Source organism: Salminus brasiliensis, chromosome 5 (assembly GCF_030463535.1).
Source record: "Salminus brasiliensis chromosome 5, fSalBra1.hap2, whole genome shotgun sequence".
Taxonomy (NCBI): Eukaryota; Metazoa; Chordata; class Actinopteri; order Characiformes; family Bryconidae; genus Salminus; species Salminus brasiliensis.
The window spans coordinates 3,800,070-3,826,243 of NC_132882.1; the positions used below are offsets into that span (position 1 = coordinate 3,800,070).

A 26,174-nucleotide genomic window follows, 5' to 3' on the forward strand; every position below is an offset into this window, starting at 1 on the left:
ATATTGCCATGTGTTATCTTTACTATCCATAAACCAGAAGATTAACGTCTGGATCCCACTTTATATGAAGTGTCTCTAATAACGATGTAATTCAACATTAACAATGCATGCAGTAAATCTTTCTCCTATGGTCTTCTTTAGAATTATTATTATTATTATAAACTGAGCCTTAAAGGAATAAATGTTTTTTTGGTTGAATATAATGTTTACATTCATTTACATGAAAAGAAATTGTCTTTCTTTTAAAAATAAATAAATAAATGAGTAAGGTGGAGCTCTTTTCAATTATTTTGTTTCCGGCCAATGATTATTATCATTTCAGCAGATTAATAAATTAGTTTCATTAATTTTCTCAATTAATTGATTGTTTTTGTCTCTGAAAATAGCAAAGAATTAGTGGGATTCTTGGTTTGGCTGCACTTATTTAATACTGGTATTAAGCAATATTCAACTTATGATAACCAGCAGTTAAATCATTACTGCAACCACTGCAACCCTGTTAGACATGTAATATGAAGCGCAACCAAAGTGAGAAATGCCAGCTTAAACCAGCTGATAAACATACATTGTCATGTAGTGCAAAAAATCTAAAGGTAATTTTACATAACTTTGTAACTAAATCTGCAAAATTCCATTTCAATAATCATGCAATCAAATGAACTGCAAATCTACAATAACAGCTCCAGACCTCTAAGAGTGAAGCGTATCCCCCATCAGAAGCCGAACAGGCGTTTACGACAGAGCTAATAAACTTTACTTTATTGGAGGAAAATTTATGGCCAGTGGAAATACGGCCCGCTGTGCGCTGGGGGGAGGGATCTGGATGCTGGCAGCATTCCCACAAAGCCGGACGCTGGTGACGGCTCCATTCCTGCTCATTACTCCTGCGCGCACTCAGCCGGAGGGAAGACAGGACAGATTTAGCACCGCGCTCCAAAATCAGCACCGAGCTTTCATCGATTACTCTGCCTGATTGAAAATCGGGCCCGTTTTACAGCCCAGGGCCTTAGTGTGGATGTATGTGTGTGTGTGTGTGTGTGTGTGTGGAGGCTTTTGATAGATGTCAGGTCAGGTGACTGTTGAATTCTGTGTCTGAAAAAATGTCTCCATTTATGGGGACTGTTGCTTTTGATTTGTGAGCAGAAACAAGAGCATGGACATGTTCCTCTTCCTGGGGACGTCTCCACTCGTGCAGACCTTTACGACCCCCCTCGATCTTCAAAATTAGAGTTTGTAGGTCTACATTTGAGATGAGTTATATTTCACGGCACATGGACAAACGTATATTTCAATATTAGCAATTATAAGCAGCTGGATTTGATAAATGATCGATTTGACTGACCTGCAAAACAACTGGCCGTGCTCTCTCTGGTTGGGTAGATGGCGCTTACTTTCTTCATCACTCTCAAGCGATGATGGCCGACACAGGTGTCTGTTATCTGGTGCAGTGGAGCCGGGGACCCGTCAATCTCCTTAAAGTGTGTCAGCTGTCCGGCAATAATGCTGCACCGCCAGCAGTTTGAAAAGAGACAACCCTCCTTGTGTCGTTAGCCAGCATTGCTAATGCTAGGGGTTTAGCTTAATTTAGAAGTGTGGCTAGTTTCTTGAAATGGGACCACAACCAAAACAAACCAGTGGAGCCTCTCTCAAAAGCCACCGGATGCTATCAAGAAAGCTTTTGGGTAGAAAGATGCCTTGAGTGGAGTGGAGTGACAGTCTAACTGCCTGCTTGTGAGGAGACTCAGGATCCCATCAAAACCACCAGCAGCCCTCCATGGTCAGGAGCCTGAGAATAGGAAGGCCTCCCCTCATGTGGTAGAGGGGGGTTCTAACCTGTGGATGGGATTGTGTCCGACAGTCAGTCTCCGTCAGTTTGACCAATGGCTGCATGTAGAGACATGTCCATGTAGACCAGCTACGTTGGCGAGAAGGCAGGGCTCAATGAGACTGTGTGGTGACCGTAGGAACAAACGCTGACGTGAAAACACAGGTTTTAGAAATCCTCACAGTCCAGGATGAGGACATGTCCAGCAAAAAGAGGACATATGGTCGCCCATGTAATATAAGCATGTGGAAGCTTGAAGGACGTATAATAAAGATCCTTGAGGGATCTGTTATCATCTTCTCTCCCTGACATGCTCAGCAGGACCCCGTGTCTCCCAATGAGTGGCGTCTACATCTCTGTTGATTAGACCTCAGAAGCCTCTGTACAAGGACAGAGTGGCCACTGTAGGCAGAGTGACAGCTATGATGGCAGCCGGCAGCATGCCTTTTTCCTTGAAGCAGCGTGTGTAAGCAAAACACTCCCCTGTGAAATGTGTGTAAGCAGAAACGACTTGGTGGCTTGGTGCTGCAAATTCCAGAGAGGACTGACGTGGTTCAGGGCAGCCTGGAGTTGAGGTCACCCTGAGCTCGCAGAAAGCCGGTGTGTTCAGCAGTGAAGGATCACAGCACTGCACTGACACACTGCACTAAGGCAGTATATCTTAATCCTGCCCCTAAAGACCCGCTGCCCTGCAGCCCTGTGGCCCTGCAGCCCTGTGGCCCGGTGGCACCGGCAATGACATTTCATGGTATGTTACCTATAGGCCAACAGGCCTGGAAAACAACAGCAGCCAGCTAAACAATAGGCTGCAGTGCACTTAATAAGTATTGCATACTGTACTAAATATATGGCAGTATGTGCAGTACAGATCAGCAAAGCTAACCGCAGACTCCCTCATTTAGTGGCATCCCCGTAAGAACAGTTAGACTGATGGGTCATGCTGCTTGCCATCAGCAGTCAGAGTCATAGAGAGCACAACTGGCCTCGCTCTCTCAGAGGTGGGTTGATGGCACTTCCTCCCCACATCACTCCCAATGTGATATTGGTCAGCGCAGACGTCTGTTAGCTGTTGTATCAGAGTTTGAGGAGCCGAGCTTTACTCTGAGCACGCTAGGCTACCTAGCAATGCTGCATTAGCGGCAGTTCAAAAATGTGTCCGAGGAGACATGCTAGACATGCTTCACCCTACTAGTGTTGGGGGCCTTGCTAGTGATAGGGGGTGTTCACATTAATGGGGACTGGGTAGTTGAAAATACATTTGAAAATAAGTAGTAGCAGTATAAGCAGTAGTAGCACTAGCAGTATATTATTAATAGTAGTATATGCAGTAACAGTAGTAGTAAGAGCAGTAGTAGTAGCACTAGCAGTATTAGCAGTTGTACTAGCAGTAGTAACATTAGTAATGGATGAGTAGCAGTAATCAATAGTAGCAATAGCAGTAATAGTATGTGTAGTAGTTGTAATAGTGGTACTGGTAGCAGCAATAGTAGTAGCAGTAGAAGTAGTAATAGTACATACAAGTACAAGTAAGTGTATGGGTGGTAGTAGTAGTAATAGTAGGAATAGTGGTAGAAGTAGTAGTTAGTAGTAGCAGAAATAGAGTGGGTAGCAGCTGCAATAGTAATATGAGTAGTAGCTGTAGTAGTAGTGCTGGTAGTAGTAGTAGTAGTAGTAGCAGTAGTAGTGCTGGTAGTAGTAGTAGTAGTAGCTGTAGTAGTAGTAGTAGTAGTAGTAGTGCTGGTAGTAGTAGTAGTACCAGTAATTGTATGGGTGGTAGTAGTAGTAATAGTAGGAGTAGTAGTAGGAGTAGTAGTAGTAGTGATAGTAGTAGTAGCTGTAGTAGTAGTAGCAGCAGTAGTAGTAGTAGCTGTAGTAGTAGTAGTATTAGTAGTAGTAGCAGCAGTAATAGTAGTAGCTGTAGTAGTAGTAGCAGTAATAGTAGTAGCAGTAATAGTAGTAGTAGCTGTAGTAGTAGCAGTAGTAGTAGCAGCAGTAGTATTAGTAGTAGTAGCAGCAGTAATAGTAGTAGCTGTAGTAGTAGTAGCAGTAATAGTAGTAGCAGTAATAGTAGTAGTAGCTGTAGTAGTAGCTGTAGTAGTAGCAGTAGTAGTATTAGTAGTAGTAGTAGCAGTAATAGTAGTAGTAGCTGTAGTAGTAGTGCTGGTAGTAGTAGTAGTAGTAGTAGCAATAGTATGAGTAGTGGTAGCAGTAGTTGTACAGTAAGGAGTAGTTATAGTAGTAATAGTATACAATTATTAACACATCAGTGATTTACCTTTAGATAAAATAATTACACTACTAGTACTACTACTACTACTAATAATAATAATAATAATAATTGTAAACAGGGTGTGAAATCACATTCAGAAAAGCAGTCTGATTCTTTCTACAGTCTGAACACAGCCTTTCAAACATGATTTGAGCAATCCAGGCAGAAAGTAAACACAGGGATTGAGAACTGAGTTTTGTTGAGACTGATTATCCAGTCAGTGAAGAGCCGGATGTGTTATAGGAGGCTAAACACTTGTCTGTCGGGACTCTTGTGCTGTAGCCCTCTGAAACGAGTCCTGAGAGGCCTGGCCTCCCACCACGTTCTGTGTCTCCTTATCTCAGCTGTGCATTCAGCAGATCTTGAGGTATCCATTAGAAGGTTATTACACCATCCAGTGAACGGGCGGTTCAGAGTTTGACAGTTGTGCTGATGTCCAGGCCTGCGGTGCTTTCAGGGCAGATTACTCCTGCCGTCCGCCCCGGTGCATACAACCGTACATCAACCCCTGACACCCCCTAATTAAGATTAAAAACATCCGCATCGCACGCCAGAGGCATCGCTGGGCCAGAGAGCCCCCGTTGGCCTGGAGCGTTGCGAGAGCTGCGTTTTTTTGTCTGCAGGAGATTTATAGGCGTGATAACCATGCAGGCCCTAATCCAGGAGGAGCCGAGTGCAAATGATCAATATTAGCTTAAAGTGCGGTTGCTAACGTCTGACTGGTGATGTCCTCATTAAGGCTAAACGGGACGCCGTGTGCTCCTGAGGCACTGCGCGAGAGCGTAGAGAGCTTCTAGCTGTCAGTGCTGAGCTTCACACATCAGGACACATCAGTTCCGTGAGATTCCTTCTCCGGGCCGGAATGAAACAGGTAGGCTTTAATATATTCACCCGGCTGCTCGTGCCGGCAGGGCTGCTCTTCATTAGCTCGTGGCTATGCTCAGGTCTGATATTTGCTCTTTTTGATTTGATTGTTCTGCTCACGGTTTTGTGTGTGGGGGAGAGTGGTGGGAACCTGGTGGTGAGTGAGTCCTCGACTTCTTTGTTTGTGCACTAAAAGGACAAAAGTATTGGGACACCTGCTTATTCATTCAACCAAAGGGAATTAAAAAGAGCTTCTCCTGCTTCTGTTGGAGTAACTGTAATCTCTACTGTCCAGGGAAGAAGGCTTTCTACTAGAATTTGGAGCAGAGCATTGCTGTGAGGATTTGATTGCACTCAGCGCTAAGAGCATTAGTGAGGTCAGGATGTTGGATGATGATGATGACCACCACCACCACCACCTCATCATCCCCAAATCCCCAACTCATCCCAAAAGTATTAGATGGAGCACCATCGTCATGCTCTCTCATCAGGGCAAGACTACAGTTTGCCAGAGAACACCAGGACAAAGACCTGGACTTCTGGAACACTGAAGGACCTTCAGTCTTGTCCTGATGTTTATTTTTTTGGCAGAGAGAAAGTTTCCTTCTTGCTCACCTTCCATGAATATCAGACCTGCCTGGACGCTTTCTGACGGTAGATGCTGTACTATTACATCAGCTGTGGTGAGAGAGAGCTACCTGCCACCAGGATGACACTTCAGGATTGTTAGAGATGTCTTTACTTATCCTGTGGTTCTGCTTTGCTCTTGGGCTGAACTGGCCATTGAATATTCTCCACTTGTGAATGAACTCATTCTATCAGCTCCTCTGACCACATAGCAGCACTGTGGAGGTCTATAACTCCAGCCTGTCTCCATCTGCTTCTCTGCAGACTCTGTTATCAGCCTCCTCCTCTTACCCTGTTTGTTCTTCAAAGCTCAGGACCCCACAGGACGGACCACCACAGAGCAGGTAGGTAGTATTTTTCGGGTGGTGGGTCAGCATTCTCAGCACTGCAGTGACTCTGACTGACCTGGTGGTGGCGAGTGTGTGTGTTAGTAGTGTGTGTTGTGCTGCTGCTGGAGGTACGAGTAGTTGATCAGACGCAGCAGTGCTGCTGGAGTGCTTAAACACTGTGTCTGTCCAATCACTGTCCACTCTCTATTATTAGACACTCCTACCTAGCTGGTCCAGCTTGTAGATGAAGGTAAATTTAGAGACAGAAGCTCTCTGATCTGCTGCTGCACAGTTTGTTGGTGTCGGTCGTCCTCCAGTCCTTCATCAGTGCTCACAGGACGTGTGGTTGGTGTGGCGCAACAGATAACACCACTACCTGCCACTGAGCTACCACACCATGTGGGAGACTGGGGTTCGATTCCCGGTCAGGGTCACTATGCTGTGATACACCAATAAGAGTCCTTGGGCAAGACTCCTAACACTACGCTGGCCCTCCTCTGTAATACGATTAACCTTGTAAGTCGCTCTGGATAAGAGCGTCAGCTAAATGCCATAAATGTAAATGTAAATGTAGGACGCTGCTGCCCACAGGACGCTGCTGCCCACGGGATGCAGTCGGCTGGATATTTCTGATTAGTGGACTGTTCTCAGTCCAGCAGCTCTGCTGTGTCTGATCCACTTGTACCACCAGCAATGACCCACCACCCAAATACTACCTACCTGCCCTGTGGTGGTCATTCCTGTGGGGTCCTGAGCATTGAAGAACCTGATAAAAGGAGGCTCATAACAGACTATGCAGCGAAACAGATGGACTATTGAATTAGAACCAAACTTTTGAACTATGGTGTGCAAACCAGCAGCTCAAGCCTTCATCTCAAGCCTGCTCTGACTAATAATGGTCCATGGTCCAGTTCTTCCATCAGTGCTGCGATCCCGACACAGTCGTCTGTTCCAGCCCGTTCACGTACCGCCATCACGATGTTCTCTAACAGACGTAATTGTCTCTACCAGGACCTTTAACCCAGCTGGGCCACACACAGCAGTACGGTGCCCTCTCTAATACGTGAGGTCAGCGCTGTCTGGCTCAGAGACTGATGGGATGGGCTGAGTGACCTCACCCTGAGGCCAAGCACTCGCTAATTCAGTCCCATTTATGCAGATGGAATTAATGAGATACACAGTGTGTCCATTCTGATCTGACATTATGTGTCCCGGTTTCCCTCAGGTGGAGATTCTGGACACCAGAACCAAAGAACAGTTGTGTTTTCTGGACAAGGTGAGCAGAACCAGCATCGGTAACGTAGGGAACATGGACAGAAAATGAAATATTGTGCATTTTGTTGCATAATGTTGTGCAGTTTATCCTCAGTGACCCTATTTTGGCATTATTTTCTGTTCCAGCACACCCAGTTTGAGCAACCAGTTCAAAAATGGCTTATGGATTAGGTACTGGATTGAAGTTCTAATCAATATATGGCCTGGCTAACAAAATAAGGTGATTTTAAAGGGTTACTAGAAAGTGTTATTATGAACTTCCATTAGTAAAGAATAGCCCCACCAGTTTGTACAGAAGTCCCTGTCATTACTGAGTAATACCCCTCAGTGGGTGATAAGCCTTGGGGTGCTAAGGGGTTCATTTGAAAGACAATTCAGATTCTGACCCCTCCAAGGACTTTTATTACACAATCCTAATTCCAAAATCCCAAAATGTACACACACCCAACCCACTGGCAAAAGAATTCCATGGCTAAATGCAACAAGTAATGTGAGCAAGTGAGTGCTAGGCTAAAAGCTAACCCTACCAGATCCTACAATAGTCACTTTAGCTAGCTAGCTAGCACTAAGAGGACTGCAACACTATCCAGTGGGACAGAAATAATTGCAATGCTAAAAACAAGGGTAGGCTATGCGGCTCTTGTAAGCTGCTGCAGGGCCAAAAACCAGCAAATCAGATCAGGGTTATTAAGTTCTTCATAAATGAAAAATCTGTTTGTTTCATTTGGAGGTAAAATAATATCATCTCAGTTTTTTCACCCCAACCAAAGTCTCACACTCACTATTCACACACACTAAACATACACCTAAAGATATATATATATATATATATATATATATATATATATATATATATATATATAGATAGATAGATAGATAGACAGATAGACAGACAGACAGATAGATAGATAGATATACAGACAGACAGACAGACAGATAGATAGATAGATAGATAGATAGACGGACAGACAGACAGACAGATAAATAGACAGACAGACAGATAGATAGATAGATAGATAGATAGATAGACAGACAGGTAGATAGATAGATAGATAGATAGATAGATAGATAGATAGACAGACAGACAGACAGATAAATAGACAGACAGATAGACAGACAGGTAGATAGATAGATATACAGACAGACAGACAGACAGACAGATAGATAGATAGATAGATAGATAGATAGACAGACAGACAGACAGACAGACAGATAGATAGATAGATAGACAGACAGACAGACAGACAGATAAATAGACAGACAGACAGACAGACAGATAAATAAATATACAGATAGATAGATAGATAGATAGATAGAAATAAAGACAGACAGATATACAGACAGACAGACAGATAGAGCTGGCTGGGCCGTTTCTTGCTGTAAGCTTTATAAGCAGTTGTTGTAAAATATAACAATGAAACTATGCAAGTGCAGCCAAATCTTCACAATAAAATAAGCATTTTAATAATCACAGTATTTTAGTTTTCACTTTTTAACAGAATACATATGTATTTAAATGGAAGTAGATAATGTCTCATTTGCATATCCATGCTTAACAATGACAAAGATTCGTTTTGACATATTAATTTTTTAATTGTAGTTTTTCACCTTGAAGTTCATAAAGTCCTAGATTGGAAACCTGTTTCGGTGGTCAATATCAGTTCTTTATGGAAACATTTTATAATAACAGACCCCAACAATAAACAGAAGCTTGAAGCAGCCGTAGAATGGAGATCTGGGTTTATCTTGGTATGGCTGAATAAGGAGAGTTCAGTACATGGAAGAGACAAAGTGTGAAACTCAAACTCTGCTGTTTCTTAATTTAAAAGAAGATTCAGATTCACTTTTCCTTCACAATCTTAATTCAAGCCGCAAAATTAGTACTATTTCTCCACGCAATTAATTCAGCGCAGGCTGGGCCGTTGTTGTAGGCCCTCAAACCCTGAGAAAATATTTTGTTGCAAATAAGAACATGATTCTCACCCCCATAGGTAGGATGCAGCTAATGGCCCTGCAGCTCTTCTGAAATGACCTGAAATGACTGAGCACCGGAACAGCTGTATGTTTTTCTTTTGTTTGCAGGTTGAACCTCATTCAACTATCAGTGATATTAAAGGACTCTTCCACAAGTCGTGTAAGTTCCTGCTTGCTTTTACTGGTTGATTTCCCACAAAAGAAAGTTGATTTTACTTTAATTCAACATATTTACATGACTTACAAGGTTGTATGTGGTGATATTTATGTGTTTTAGATCCACAGTGGTATCCAGCCAGACAGGCTCTCAAACTGCATCCCAGTGAGTAAAACATTTACACACCTTAAAGTGGAATTCCACTGACTTCAGCCTAATTAAATGGCCAAGATCTAAAATCCTAAGGCCTTCAGAGTGGATTTAGTGTGACACTCTGTTCTAGAGAAACTTGCAGAGTCAGAATTGTTTACAGTGGTGGTGAATGGATCTGCTTAACAGCCTCTAAAAGCTCCCTATGTACAGCAAAACGAGTCCCCCCCCATCTGTAGAAGTGAACACACACACATACCTAGAGCGGTGGGCAGCCAACTCCAGCACCCAGGGGAGCAGAGAGGGTGACAGGCCTTGCGCAACAGTCTAGTGTCTGTAGAGAAGTACTGCCAATAGAATAGGACTCTCTCCAGGAGCAGACATACGTACATGAACCTATTGGCTCCATGCTGCCTAATAATGCCAGGCGTGGGCTAGTAGAGGGGTATAAAGCCCCCCAGCATTGAGGAGCTGTGGAGCAGTGGAAGAACTGTGTTCTCTGGAATGATGGTGGTGGAGCTCCATCCAGTACTTTTGAGATGAGTTGAGTGGGTAGTTGGGGATGATGAAGTGGGATGGTGATCATCTATCCAACATCCTGACCTCACTAACACTATATTCGCTGAATGCAATAAAATCCTCACAGCAATGCTCTACTCCACAATCTAGTAGAAATCCTTCCTCTCTGGACAGTAGAGACAGTTACTCCAACAAAAGCAAGATCAACTCTTTTAAATCCCTGTGATTTCATTAGAAACAATGAACGAGTAGGTGTCCCAAAACTTTTGTCCATATGCTGTCAGTTGCTACGCAATGCTGTCTTTTAACTCACGACTTCTCCTAAACGTGTTTCTCACCTTTCGTTCGTTTTGGGTCATCAGCACAAACAGTGGCATGAATCCAAGTCTCCTAGGTAACGCGAGACATGCTTGTTTTGTGGCGGGTCCGGTTCGGTCCAGCAACTGGTTCCTAGTCGTTTAGTGTGTGATGGACATTTTTATAAAAATCAGCCAAACTGTGGAGACATGTGAGATCTTCTAAACCCAGTCGTTTATAATCTGCTACCCCTTTAAAGTCCTGTGCTAAACCCAAGGCTACCACCCTGCTGCCGTGTTTCAGGTGGGGTCCAGCGGATGGTCCGGCGGATGGTCTGGTGGTGTCACTTTGATTAGAAGATCGCTGGTTCAAATCCTGGTCATGCTGCAAGCCATCAGCAGCCGACGGCCCGAGAGAGCACAATTGGCCCTAGTTAGGGCCCTAGTCCTAACCTTAACCTCAATCTGAAACCTAATCCTAACCCTCATCCTGGCCTTAATTCTAACCTTAACATTAATTCACAATCAGATACTAACACTAACCATAGTCCCAACTTTAAACTCAGCCCAAAATCTAACCCTAACCCTCATCCTGGCCCTAATTCTAACTTTAAACTCAATCCCGAACCTGACCCTAATACTAGCCCTACTTCTGAGGTCCGCTGTGAAGTCAACGTTACTCTTAGTGTTATCAACAAGCAGTGGCAAACTCCACTCACTCACTGCCCAGCCTCCAGCTCCACAGGGGGCATGTGCTAGTCCCTCTCACTGGAGTCTGGGACGACCCAAATTGGGTGAAAATCAGATAAAACGAAAATAAAGGGGCAGTGGTGCTCAGTGGTTAGAGCTCCGGGCTATCAATGACAGGGTTGTGGGTTTGATACCCAGGCTCAGCAAGCTACCACTGTCGGGCCCTTGAGTAAGACCCTTCACCCTCTCTGCTCCCCAGGCACTGGAGTTGGCTGCCCACCGCTCCGGGTGTGTGTGTGCTCACTGCCCCTAGTTCACTAGTGTGTGTGTTCACTACCATGGGCAAATGCAGAGGACACATTTCGCTGTACCTGAGAACGGTATCTTCATAATTATAGCCAGTCTGATTATGTGTTCAGCAGCATGTTGTACAGTGTACACACTGTCTCAATTTGGCATCGGTTATATGGGTTAAGATCGTCCCTCGAGACGTCTAAAAATGTCTTTAATTATTCTTTCATGGCGTCTATAAAGCGGGTTAAAAAAGGTCAACTGGAGATCTGTGGACGGCGAGACGCTATAAAACGAATGGCTTTGTTCCAGTAGAGACGATCCAGTTCTTTGAGGGCCGCTTTGAAGAGTTTCTCTTTTAAGCGTTCTTGTCTAACGTCGGCGCAGACCTTAATTCATCATAGCGTATATTAAAACCAAACCACTACACTCGCTATCGGCCCATGTCAGGAGACGAGCGCAGCGTCCCCAGCTCTCGAGGAGCCTTCAGACTGCTCTGAGACGATGATCCGTCTTGAAAATGTGAAAAACGTCTTCAAACATCAACCCTGCCGTCTGATTCCTCCCACGGTTCCTCAGACTGGAGCCGAGTCCAATTTCAGCCTTACCAGAGTGTTAGCTCCACCTACCTAGTGGCCATTTTATCAGAAACACCTGCCTGCAACAGGGGGCAGTTTGTATGTGTAGACCTTCTGACTGGGGCTCATCTGTTGCAACTGCACAGTTAATCAGCCTCCCCCTTCCCAATTCCTCAACTGAAAGACCACCATGGGACCACTGACCAGATGTTATTGGAGTGGTGGTCCGTTCTCAGCACAGCAGTGACAGCAGGGTCATAATGACAGGAGTGTATACGGCACAGTGGGGGCACTGCTAGGAGCTTGAGAGTGGCTCTGTGATCAGAAACTGACCACTGAAGAAGGCACAGCAGAGCAGGGGTGGTCCTGCAGGACCAGAATTGCCCACCCCTGGTCCAGAGGCTGTGGCTAAGACAAACTGTATGATAGGACGATTGTAAGGGTCTGTGGTTGTGGCAGAGTTGTTAGAGCATTGGGGACCAGTGTAATATCTTTTCACGAGGCCTGAAATCCCTGGCAGCGCCCCTCCTCGCTACAAGACAGGGGTTCCTAATAAAGTGGGGAAGAGGGGGGCTAGTAAATGGTGCAGCAACAGATGAGCTGCAGTTTGTAATTGCACACCTCTAGTGCCTCTAAATGCCAGCTGTTTCCACTATAATGGCCAATGAATGTGGGCCAGAAACGCTATTATTACCCAGTTAGGATGGGATTGATAACTGAAGTTTTTGGACCAGTATGTTTGAGACCCAGACTGAGAAAAGCTGCCGTGTTTGTGTTTTTTTGTTTTTTAGAAGGAAACATGCTTAAAGACGATGAGGTGTTGCAGAACCTTCCAGGTGGGACCACAGCCAAGCTCTATTTCAGAGATCTCGGCCCACAGTTAGGCTGGACGATGGTAAGACCAGTGATCACTTTCATGCACAGTAAGTTTAATTACCGAATCACTGAAGGTTGGACTAGTAGCACTTTATTTGGAGTGGTCCTCCTCTGGGTGATTAATGAACTCTTAACAGAGTACCAGTAGCACATCAACAGCAGATCAGTGCAGCATAAGAAGCAGCAGTAAAGCATCTGAACACACTGAAGATGTTCTGTTGATGCTTTGCTGACATTCAGTAGATTTACTGTTCATCTGATACATCAAGTAGACTTAATATCCTAACCCAGCCTTACCCACAACCTAAACCTAACCCTGGCCCTAATCCTAACCCCAACCACCATCCAAGGCTTTAATCTTAACCATAACCTCAACCCAGAACCTAACCTTAATGTAGAACTTAATCTTAACCTAATCCTATCCCTCATCCTGGCCGTAGTTCTAACCTTAACCTTAATTCACAACCAGATACTAAACCTAACCATAGTTCTAACCTTAAACTCAGCCCAAAACCTAATCCTATCCCTCATCTTGGCCCTAGTCCTAACCTTAACATTAATGTAGAAATTAATCCTAACCCTGGCCCTAATTCTAACCTTAAACTCAATCCAATACCTAACACTAACCCTGGCTCTTTTTCTAACCTTAACCCAAAACTTAGAATTAGTGCCAGGGTTAACGTCAGGTTTTGGGTTGAGTTTAAGGTTAGGACTAGGGCCATGGTTGGGGTTAAGTTTTGGGTAATGTTGGGTTAGATTTTAGGTTAAGGTTAGGACTAGGGCCAGGGTTGGGGTTAGGTTTTGGGTAATGTTGGGTTAGATTTTAGGTTGAGGTTAGGACTAGGGACAGGATAAGGAATAGGGTTAGGTTTTGGGTTGAGTTTAAGGTTAGGACTAGGGCCAGGATGAGGGATAGGATTAGGTTTTTGGTTGAGTTTAAGATTAGAACTAGGGCCAGGGTTTTGCTTAACTTTAAACTCAACCCAAAACCTAACCCTAACCCTGGCCCTAGTCCTAACCTTAACCTCAACCCGAACCTAATCCTAACCCTCACCCTGGCCCTAAACCTAACCTTAACCTTAATTCACAACCAGATACTAACCCTAACCATAGTCCTAGCTTTAAACTCAGCCCAAAACCTAATCCTAATCCTAATCCTGGTCCTAATTCTAACCTTAAACTCAACCCCAAACCTGACCCTAATACTAGCCCTAATTCTGAGGTCCGCTGTAAAGTATCATCGTTATTCTTAACGTTATCATAAGAGATTATAAGAAATTTCCTCCTTTCATCACAGCCGTGCTGCTGTTTCTCAATATCACACGATCTCGAGAGTTCTGTTGCTTTTATACAACAGTATTGAGCTGCTCTCCTCACTGGTTTTACAGATGAAGCTCTTGTTTGTAGCGGGTCGAGTCAGGTCTGCTCAGCTCTCTCTCTCTCTCTCTCTTTTGGGCGAGTTTGTTTAGAGAGTAAACTGAAGGCTCGTGAAGGTTCATGAACTCTGTCTTCTACAGTTCTGTCCTTCTACTACAGCCAGAGAAACTGAGACAGGCCTTCAGTCTGAGCATCTGAACTAATATAAACACTGATACCCAAACTTTTGACTGCTTTCTGTAAGAACTACAGAACACAGTACTGTACTTTTACTTTCAGTACGTAAGTAGTACAGTTTAGAATACTAAACTACCTGCAGTACTTAAGTACAGAAGTGTTGATACTTTAGTACTTCCACTTAAGTACGAGCTTAAAGACACTTCTACTTCTACTCAAGTCACTTTTCTGATAGACCACCTGTACTTTTACTCAAGTCGGGGTCTCTAGTACTTTATACTGATAACGCTACATTCTGATCCCAGCTTTTCCATGTTTTCCTCTCATCTGCAGGTGTTTTTGTCGGAGTATGTGGGACCCCTCTTGATCTACCTCCTCTTTTACTTCCGAGTTCCCTACATCTACACCCCTAAATACACCTTCACCAGCAGCCCCCATCCTGTAGTCAGGTAGGCTCAGAAGGCTTACGTTAACATCTGTGCCAAGCTACAGCAGTCTACTACTTACAGTCTATTAAAACACATGGCTGTAGCATAGCTGACGATTAGCCTGCATTATATCGACCCACAATCTGACAATCTGACAGTCTGAGATCTGAGGTTTGGTCAGAACTGTCACTGATAGGGGTGTGGACGCTCTTATGCATGATGCGCTTAAACAGGTTCAAGAAGAACATGCTTGTGGTCATCTTCCTACGATGAATTCTGACGAAAGTATTGGGACACCTGCTGACCTGATTCTAAAAATCAAGGGTATTAAAAAGAGGTTAGTGAGGTCAGGATGTTGGATGATGATGATCACCACCCCACCTCACCCTAAACTCCCCAACTCATCCCAAAAGTACTGGATGGAGCTCCACCGTCCATCATTCCAGAGAACACTGTTCTTCCACTGCTCCACAGCTCAATGCTTGGGGGCTTTATACCCCCCTCTAGCCCACGCCTGGCTTTATTAGGCAGCATGGTGCCAATAGGTTCTTTTGGCAGAACATTTGGACCAGGATTGGACCAGCTGTCTCAGCAATGGAAGCAACCTTTTTCTTTATCAATTTAATGGTCAGAACGGTTCTTTAAGTGGTTCAGAAGGGGTTCGCCCTCCCCCGGGGCGATTCTGAGCCGCCGCCCACAGGCCCAAATAAGGACTTCCGCCTCGTTTGTGTTCATGAGTGAGTCGATTCATGTTCATTTGGTTCATGTGTTTCACCTGGGACTGGGGGGGTACTTAAGGAGCCTCGACACTGCCATTCGGTGCCGAGAATTTAACCGATTGGAGCCTTCAGGACGCCCTGTGGTTCCTCTTTGGTCTCAGGGGTGTCTAGGTCAGCTCATGCAATTCACCCTCGTTCAGGAGGAGGTTTTCCCGGCTACTCATGCATCAAGCGAGGCTCGCTCACTCACTTCAGGTCTGGATACTCAGGTCACCCACGCCCAAGCAAGGCGACCCACCCTCGCAGCAGAGCGCTGCTGTTTCAGGTCTGGTCGGCCTTGCTGTTAGGTCTTGCGTCTGGTTCCCCAGCTTCCCTCGTGTTGTTATTGAGCACTGCTCATAGTTACGTTTACTTTATACCCCTCTAACGCCCAGGCGCTGCCTGTAGGGTTGTGTTCTAGTCCCCTTTCGGTTTCTCCCCGGTCAGTCTCCCCTTTACCCCCGCTCTGCTCACGACTCCTCCCAGTCCCAGGTTTGTTGTTCGCCATTTGTGCCGTCACGTTCACGGTTTTCCCCTCGTACTGCTGCTCATGTTTTTCGTACTCTTGGTGTTTATGTTCGTTTTGTTGAATAAACCCTCTTGCTTTGATACCATCTCTGCGAGTGTTCGTCCCATCTTGGTCTGGCCTAACACGCCATAACAGATGTTTCCTTGGCTGGAGTTGAGTACTGGCCTTCTTCCTGAGTAGTGGTTCTTCCTTCCCGGTGGCTTCAGTTTTCCATCTGCCCGAGCTTCATTCGATGCCCCCCTTTGCTCTTCTTGGAGGGACAGACTGGAAATGTTCAAGCTGTTCCAGAGCAGAGGCTCGGCATGGGTTTAAAAGTGAGTCTGGTGCTTCACTTTTCCTCAGTGGGTTCAGCTCTACAACATTTCTACTGGAAAACAGAACTGTGAGAATAGGAAGCCCCCCCCAGGTGGCGCTCTAACCTGCAGATGGGAATAAACAGTAAACAGATTGAGGGGGCGGAGCCACAGACTGAACATCTAACACAGTATTGAATCAGTTTCAGCTGCAGATCAGATTTATTGGTGATTTTGGGGCTCAGCTCAGTACGGATTGTTGACCAAACTGAGATGCAGAATTTTAAAATGTGAGTTTGGAGAATTTTAGACTCAACTAAGTTGAGTTAACTCAGAAAATGCTCTGTAATCAGACACAGCATCATATTTTAGTGTTTATCTGTTTGGTTTGATTGTAAGATATAAATATATATAATTATTTAACCTGTTGTTCTAGTACAGTTATCCTATTTGTCTTGTTTAAAGAACTAAAGCTCATGTTCTTCTCTTGTGTTTTGACCGATCAGCTTCTACTCACCTGTTTCCTCCTTTATTTGTCTCTGTCTGGTGTGTCCAGCCTGGCCTGTGCCTGCCACTCCTTCCACTACATTAAGAGGCTGGTGGAGACCATATTTGTGCACCGCTTCTCCCACGGCACCATGCCTCTCAGGGCTATGGTGAGGGTGAGTACTGAGACACGCTCTGGGGAGGTCTTCAACGTTCAGCTGTGGTGCAGATCACCAGTCTTCTCTTCAGCTATGGGCTTAAACTACAACACTGGGATCGACCACTCAAGCATTTTCAACCTAAATGTAGATCACCCCCACACTGAAACCAAACAGCGTGGTCAAGCTGGTTATGTCGGTTAACCAGCTTAGCTTTTGACCAGTATAGGGTATGCTTGAGTTTGATGGTTTACCAAGCTAGTCAACCAGCTAGTCCAAGCCGGTGCACCAGTATGATCAGCTTGACCATTATGGTCATGCTGGAAGACCAGCTAGCCAATCAAACTCAAACAACAACACACATACACTAAGCTAGTCAAGCTTGTCTATGCACTGACCAACCAGCTTTATCTCCAGTATGGAGTATTGTATGGTTTTTACTTGTGTGGGGCTCACATGGGCTAGGTACTTTCCAGGTCAGCATGGACTCTGAGTGGGTTTGTACATACAGTACGTTTATACTGGGACCCAGTTGGGCTTCCGAAATGGGCCCTTTCATTACAGTCACCTTAATCTCATGTGGGTGCCATCTAGGCCTCATATGCAGTGTTAAAAACCCAGATGGGGCTCAAATTTAACCCATCCTGAGCCTGGTGGGCATCCATATGTGTGGCCAATATGGGACCCAAAGACAAAATGTTCTGATTCCCAGTTAGGCATCCCATACAGGTCCCATATGGACATGTCAGCTGGATTAGTCCATCTACCAGTGAAACCAGCTACCAGCAAAAGCTGGATTTTGTAGTCAGTAGTTTAACTGCACTGAGATGCCATTTTTGTAGTTTTGGGCTGAAAGTGATGAAATAGGTTGAAAATAAGTTTCTGTTGTTCCTCAATGAGTGGAAGGGGAACTAGATGACAGCAGTGAGGGAGGTAGTTGGGGTGATGTCTCAGTGGTCTTCAACCACTGTTGTTTAAACAGCAGCGCTGCTTGTGAATATCTCTACGCTGATGGGTGCGGTGGTCTTGAAATGAGGGGTGTTCAGGTCAGTTTCTGGAGTATTGCTGTGCATCTCAGCAGCGGAAAACACAGCAGGAGCTCCACTGACTGAAAACAGCCCAGACAGACGTTCGTTCGTCAACAGTCAGACGTTCGTTGCTATCTTGGCAGTGAATTGTCAACACAGGCGCGTGCAGCTCAACGCTTGTACGCCCCCCCCACGCTTTACACCACTGAAATAGCAACCCGCCAAGGTCAGTCTGACCGCACCTGGCTCTTAAAGGGGACGGCAGCGAGAGACACGCTGATTGGTTTATTACTGCACGTTACGCCTAAAACAAAACACACCCATGATTAAGTAAGAGACTCAGTACATGACTTTTGAGCGATTCGAGCCAAGCATGGCAAACTTTTCCCGTCGTTACCATAGCAAAGATACACCGACACGCCCCCTAAAATTAAGGTGCACAGTGTACGGTTGACGGCTCGCCTGAGGATCACTACAATAGGGTTGGGTTCATGGTCTTGTATGGCCATATTCTCCTAATTACAGTCAGGGGAGCATCACTATGAGCCTAAAGCTGAGGGTTTAAGGTAAATCTGAAACATAACGTTGCTAAATCTCTTAAACAGCATCTATCAATATGCTCAATCTCAGAATACAGCAAAACAGCAAGCTAAAGCAAAGCCCCTCCCAGCTCAGGCTACCTTGTTATTATACTTGGCATGCAAATTGATTTTAAATGGCTTGTCTAATGTTCCTCTTAGACACAGTGAAATGGTTCTGCACAGTCTGTATCTTTTTTACTGTGGATCTACTGCCACTCAAACTGTTTCAGTGCACCTGCACTAACGAGCACAACAACATCAAAACAAAAAAAAACAACAACCTAAAAATCACTATTTAAAATTTTTATTGATTTTAACTTTACACATCTGTAAAGTTCTTGACTCAGACACTTTGTTAAATCTACTGCTTCCGTCATTTCAACAAAAAACTGAGCCACAGTTTTGGAAGTCATCAAAAAAAACAATGAAAACTAAATGTCCAAATATTTGTGGACACCCCATCTAATGAAAGCATTCAGATGCTAGGTTGCACCCATTGCTGACACAGATGCAAATGCATAGATGTACACAGATAGTTTAGTCCCTGTAGAGAAGCACTGCCAATATAATAGGTAAACATGAATCTATTGGCACCATGCTGCCCAATAATGCCAGGCGTGGGCTATAGAGGGGTATAAAGCCCCCCAGCATTGAGGAGCTGTGGAGCAGTGGAAGAACTGTGTTCTCTGGAATGATGCTTTTGGGACGCTCTTGTCTCTGAATGCAATCAAATCCTCACAGCAATTCTACTCCCTTCCTTGGACAGTAGAGACAGGATATACTCTTTTTAATACCCTTGATCACAAAAGAAATGCTGAATGAGCAGGTGTCCCAATACTTTTGTCAATTTAGTGTAGTAGAATTCACTGCCTGGAGCATTGTGTTGGATTGGACTGGTGGATCTGGGGCATGAGGAACATGTGGGCGTGTGATGTTTTTTTTTTCTTTAGCTCTGACTGAAGTACTCCTGTTTTGCTGATTTCACAGAACTGCGCTTATTACTGGGGCTTTGCTGCCTGGCTGGCGTACTACATCAACCACCCCCTCTACACTCCTCCATGTAAGAGCCTGAACATTCAAAAAGTTTGAAAATAGGAACATGCAAAAGTTTGGGCACGCCTTTCAAGACAACTGTTATTATTTTATAACTTCTTCCAAGGTCTCAGACCTCATTTAGCTTAGTTGGGGCAATAACTTCATAATCATCGTTATGAAAGACCGGCAGATTCAGATTTCAGAGTCTGATAAATACTCTGACTCCTCAAACCCTGTCCCAACAATCAGCAGCCGTGGGCTCCTCTAAGCAGCTGCCGAGTACTCCGAACATTAGCATAACTGACACCCACAGAGCAGGAGAACCCAGTAAGAAGACAGCAGAGCGTTTATTAGGGGCCGTTTCATCTGTTCCTAATGTAATGGCACATTACAGGAACGGTGGAAGTCAAGCTGAGGTCTGGAGAACCTAGAAAGCTCTCAGAGAGAGCAGATCAGAATCCTCGTTTAACTGCAACAGGCCTTTAGGTGGTGTGAGGACGTTTTCAGGACTTTACTGTATATATACTGTAACTGTATCAATCAGCCATTACATTAGTACCACCTTAGTGCCTCAGGAGGTGCAGCAACTCCACAATGCCACCATTCGAGGCATGGACTCCACAAGACCGCTTGAGGTGGCCTGTGGTATCTGGCACCAAGGCTAACGTCTAAAGCAGTAGATCCTTTAAGTGCTGTAAGTTGTGAGGTGGGTGGGGCCTCCTTGAGCATCAATGAGCCATGGGTGTCCATGCCCATGATGGAGCAATTTTGCCAGGTACTGACCACTGCATACCGGAAACACTCCACAAGATCTGCCTGATGTTTCGGAGATGTCCTGATGACCCAGTCATCGTCTAGAACCTCACAGTTTGGTATCTCAGATTCTTACGCTGCTTCAGGACCTCCATCACCTTCAAGACCTGACTGTTAACTCGCCCCCATGCTTTGACAGGAGCCACTGTAGATCGCCGGTCAGTGGTACTAATGTTATGGCTGGTTGGTGTGTATATACACATATGCATGTATTCACACATGTATTCCTGGTTGCAGCCTATGGAGAAACACAGGTCAACTATGCACTTCTTATCTTTGTGGTATGTATGACTGTTCCTTCAGCATCCTCAGTATCTTCTCTATGATCATCATGTCCCCCATATCAACAGCGTGTCCCGTTTGTGCTTGTTTCTGTTCCAGTTATGTGAGGCGGGGAACTTCTCCATTCATTGCTCACTAAACAGCTCACTAGGAGAAGGTAAGGTCAGCACACAAAACAATGGCTCATCAGTTAGCACTCAACTGCATTCGAAAACACACTATCTTACACTCTGTGCAAGGCTCGCTACGATGCTCGTGGCTATCTTCCACCCCTCCAACAGTCTATTTTCACGCCTTCAACCACCGTCTTTTAAACAGCAGTGCTGCTTGTGAATATCTCTACACTGATGGGAGCGGTGGTCTCGAAATGAAGGGTGTTCAGGTCAGTTTCTGGAGTATTGCTGTGCATCTCGGCAGAGGAAAACACAGCAGGAGCTCCACTGACTGAAAACTTAGACAGACGTTCGTCAACAGTCAGACGGTCGTTGCTATCTCGGCAGTGAATTGTCAACACAGGCGCGTGCAGCCTGACGCTCGTACACCCCCCCCCCATGCTTTACACCACTGAAATAGCAATCCACCAAGGTCAGTCTGACCGCACCTGGCTCTTAAAGGGGGCGGTGAGCGACACGCTGATTGGTTTATTACTGCACATTACGCCCAAAAAAAAAACACACCCATGATTAATTAAGAGGCTCAGTACATGACGTTTGAGCCGAGCAAGGCAAACTTTTCCTGTCATTACCATAGCAAAGACACATCGACACGCCCCCTAAATCAAGCTGCAAGGTGCACGGTTGACGGCTATCCTGAAGATCGCTACAATAGGGCCCATAGTGTTGTTTGAAGGGCAAATCTCCTATATCCTGCACATATCGGCTCCCGGCACTTTACCACTGTATCAACTGTACAGTCCAGTCATACTGCACTCCAACGACTCTCACTGCTGTCCAATGAAAACCACGTATCTCCACTTTTTGTCTGTTTTTAGTTTTCTCCTTGGTTTGAACCCTGTAGCTGCGTCTGTACACTGTGTAAATCAATCATTCTGGATGAAGTGACCAATAGAAATACTCTAAATTTTACACTGACTTCCATTCAAAGCTAAGACCATTTTTGCCTTCTCCTGTAAAGTCAACATAAAGTAAAGTGTGTATATATATTTATATATATATATATATACTTTGATGAACTTTGATATATACTAGTAGTGTCCCTCACAAATAATATATATATATATATGTGTAAAAATATATATTTTTTATACATAAGGGACAAGTTCAAAAGTTGTTTACTCACCTATGCACCTGAATTCATGTGTATCCATGACAATAAACTGGAATTAATTTGATTTGATATCCTTCCTTTCTTCCTTGATGTCCACTAATAATATGGGTGTGGGTTTATGCACCAAAAACAGTCATTCTTCATTTCTACACAACCATTTTCCACCCTCTCCATATCTCTCACAATTACACAGCCTGTGTCTGTTACTGTGCCTTTAAGACTGATAATAATAAATGTAAATAAATGTAATAAGTAAATGTGTTGATCTTCATGGCAATATATTCAAATCAGGCTGTTTAGGAGGCCTTTTGTTTCTCTATATAGACTGCAGGGAGTGGAGTGGACAGGCCTGTATGGTTTTAAACCAACCACTGTCTATCTTCTCTTACCTCTTCTCTTATCCTATCCATGTGATGTGATCAGTTATAGCCGCTGCAGTTGCATTATATTCAGGATTAATAAAGTTCTTATTGATCTGTGAATCAATCCATGCTCTCTTCTGTTTGGTTCACAGGCCCCAAGTGTCGGCGGTTCCCTCATCCATCTAAAAACCCCTTCACCTGGCTGTTCTACTTCGTGTCATGCCCTAACTACACATACGAGGTCAGAGGAACATCCTCATATCCCCATACACACCAACACCAAACCCCAGCAAAACAAACAACTGTCACCCTGTGTGTTTAAGGTGTAGTAGTAACTTCATGCTCCTGCAGATGGCGCTGCACAAGGATGATAGGGCTATAAATCCCTGTGTGTGGGGTGACGGGATTCATAGACTGAGAAGAGGTGGTACAGTGCAGTGAAGGTCTTGTTGGATGTGTGGAAAACGGGTTGCAAAGCAGATGCGGTTAATGATTGGCTAAAAGGAGTGGCTGCAATTGGGCGTGGCCAAAGACCACCAAAGTCCACAGTGTGAAGGAAGCAGCTGAATCTGCAGGTGTGTGGAAGCTTACGGTTATACGGGTCTACCAGCAGTGGCAGAAATCCCAGCCTACAGAGATTCTCCTCATTCCTGAGCAGAAGTGAGCGAAGGCCTCTTGTGAGCCACTTTGCTCCATATGTTGATGGTCTGCTGCTCCCTGTGGAGTGGTCTTTCAGACCTGGTGGTGGTAAAGGACCTGCACTGACCTCTAGAAGCAGTTCCTGTCTGGAAGCGAAGTAAAAATTTCATTCACAAGCTAGGAAACAGGCTAGTGGTCCCTAAGTCCGTCAGTTTCATCTTTTAGGCCACAATTTTGAGAAGAACTTCCTGTAGACTGGGGCAGTTGCCACTGCTGGTAGACCCGTATGACCGTATGTATGTTCATGAGCGTATCAGTATAATCACCCTCACCATCAAATTCAAATGGGTACATAGTCAATGCTGGTCAAACGCTATACTGGTTTGATGGTTAAACCACCTTAACCCCGCCTATTAGCATATTAGCACAGCCTAGCCTGACTCTATCCAGTCCATTCTTTACATTCTTCTTCTATATTGCAGGTAGGAGTTTGGGTGAGCTTCTCCATTATGACCCAGTGTGTTCCAGGTGAGCTATCAGCATCACAAAACTACACTACACCATAACAACACTATCAGCCATAACATTAAACCCCACCCCCACTGTTGAGTAGGTCCTCCTTGTTTTGAGGCATGGATACCTCTGAAGGTATCATGTAATATCAGGACACTCTCAGACATTAGCAGCAAAGTCCTGTTGGAGTTGGAGTTGGAGGGTGGGACCTTGACCATGAGCCCCAATGAGCCTTAAGCACCCATCACCCTGTCCCTGGTTCACCCTCCTTGGAGCACGTTTGGTAGGTACTGATCACTGGGACATACTGGGAACGTCCCACAAGACCTGCCTGATGTTCCGCAGATGTTCTGACCCAGTTTGGTTCAGTGTCTCAGATTCTTGCCTTGCTTAAACACCTGATATAATTCTCACCTCTTGACTGGAGCCACTGGAACCAGATCATCAATGTTATTCATGTTATTGATCTGGTACTAATGTTATGGCTGATTGATGTAACGGCACCAAAACGGACCTTTCTGAGGTCCTATATCTCCTAAAATATTAATTTTCATTAATGTTAAAGACTATTTTTGGACATTTTTGAATGGCTTTATCTTCTCAATGGCTACAAGTCAAGACAGTCATATGGATTGGTTCTTTTGCAGTTGCTCTCTTCACGCTGTTAGGATTTGTGCAGATGACGATCTGGGCTAAGGGGAAGCACAGAGCCTACACCAGAGAATTTAAGGACTACCCAACTCTCCGTATGCCTATTCTTCCATTTATCCCCTGACAGTGAAGACTAATGAGTCTTCTGGATGCCTATTGTTTCACTCCCTTCTGAGTTTGAAAGACTACACAGAGCTCATTATGGATATTTTACCATTCATCATGGGTTTGACGCCCACCTGAACTCATGGATACCCGTTTTCTTACTCCTCCTCGCCTCTCTCGTGAAGAACACTATCTCCAAGCTCCAATCTCAGGTGTTTTGATTGTTGGGGATGGATGAGGAAAGGAGACAGGAGTGGTTTATTGGTATTAAGGTTGAACACACACAGCAGTGGTGTATTTTTGGAGGCAGTGGTCTGGTGATGAGGTACCAGCTCAGTGATTTCACATTCATTGGAGGGTTTTATGAAGTATGAGTAATTTGGGTGTCACCGCAAAGAGGGAAATGAGGCCGGTGCAGTTGCAGACAGTTTTATTAACACAAGCGCAGTCTCCACAAAACGAGGTCAAGGACCAGAAAACGGTCAAGGAACAGGCTGTTAGGGACACTGTCAGAGACATAAAAACAGGATGCAAAGGGGACAAGTAGATACACACGGCTCAGAGCTTAGAAACACAAGCCTCAGGCTGAATCCCAATCCCAATTGCGCAATAATTACTAATGCTAACTAGCGAAGTATGTAGTATAGACATTGGCTAGAGCAGACCACGCCCTGAGATGTATGAATGGGAGGGTGCTTTGTGCATGAAGCTGGACCCCTGTCGGTGTGGTGAGTGGTGGATGAAAGGGAGGAGATAGGATGGAGGTGGGTGCGACCTTTGGTTGACAGAGTTGAACTGAGAAGAGGTTCGAGGGCCAGGAGGAGGAGGTCCCAAAATTTAGTATGCTAATGCAGACCACGCCCTAAAATGGAACAGGAGGGCGGACTCTGAGAATCTTACAGGCTTGGAGTCCAGAGCTGCCTTCCTGGGGTCCGTGTGTGAAGCGGGAAGTGGGGGTATGTATAAGGGGCTTGAGGGTCAGGAGGATGAATTAGGGGCGTGGTCATTCTTCCAAAATGTTATTATAGCCCCCAGCAGACTAAGCCACTGTCACTATGATCAGAGTATCGCTGGTTCGAATCCCAGTCATGCTGCTAGACATCGGCCCCAAGAGAGCACAATTGGCATGCTCTCTCCAGGGTGGGTAGATGGCGCTCTTCCCCCACATCGCTTTGCTGTAGTGCTGGCCGTCACTGGCGTCTATGGGCTGGTGCATCGAAGCCGGGTATACGGCGCTTCCCTCAATGGGTATTGGTTGGTTGCCTGGTGATGTTGCATCGGCAGCAGGTTGAAAAATGAGAGGCTTGATTGTGCCCATGCCGGAGGGGCGTGTGTTGGTCCACCCTTACTAGTGTCGGGGCATTGTGTGCGAATGGGGGGGGGGGTAATTGGTGGTAGCAGTGTGAAAAGGAAAGGGAGGAGCTACTAGCTTCTACAATAATTAGAGAAAATGACTGATAATGACACAACTGCAGCAAAAAAATTATGGCTGGAGAACTAGCCGTGATGTATGTTGTTATAGCAACGCTTCATCACTTCCAGGCTGGTATGTTAATGCATTGCACTAATCTGCCAAACTCACCAGACTAGGACTAGTCTACAGTCTACACCTCATAGCATTAGTGTGTAGTACGCAACTGGGACACAGCCTAAGACTTCAGACACCGCCTCACTCCTCTGGGCCTTCTGAGTGAGCAGGGGAGGAGCCGGGGGAGGAGTCAGAACTCCAGCAACGCAGAGCGCCGTAGAGCTCGAGAGGGCGTGGTCGGAGGGCTGACATTGAGCTGGGGTGTTTTGCATTCAGTATTTTTCAGATTTTCCAAAATCCCACTTTAGACTTTTCAAAAATAAATATTTAAACTATGCAAATTACAGAGAGCTTAAAAATGTCACCGAAACCTTTGCAGTCTTTGCAGATTCAGTTGCGGCATCTACGGAAACACTGAGAGGTA

General features: G+C 45.1%; 1 protein-coding gene across 1 annotated transcript; it reads left to right on the forward strand.

Moving 5' to 3' along the window:
- Window positions 1-1,415: 1,415 nt before the first annotated feature.
- tecrl2a (trans-2,3-enoyl-CoA reductase-like 2a) lies at window positions 1,416-24,241 on the forward strand. Its single transcript, XM_072679145.1, has 13 exons — window positions 1,416-1,517; window positions 7,140-7,190; window positions 9,272-9,323; window positions 9,441-9,485; window positions 12,636-12,739; window positions 14,608-14,723; window positions 16,839-16,944; window positions 19,523-19,595; window positions 20,621-20,664; window positions 20,765-20,822; window positions 22,467-22,555; window positions 23,436-23,481; window positions 24,114-24,241. The coding sequence occupies exons 1-13, from the start codon at window positions 1,416-1,418 to the stop codon at window positions 24,239-24,241; spliced, it is 1,014 nt and encodes a 337-aa protein (XP_072535246.1).
- The last annotated feature ends 1,933 nt before the right edge of the window (window positions 24,242-26,174 follow it).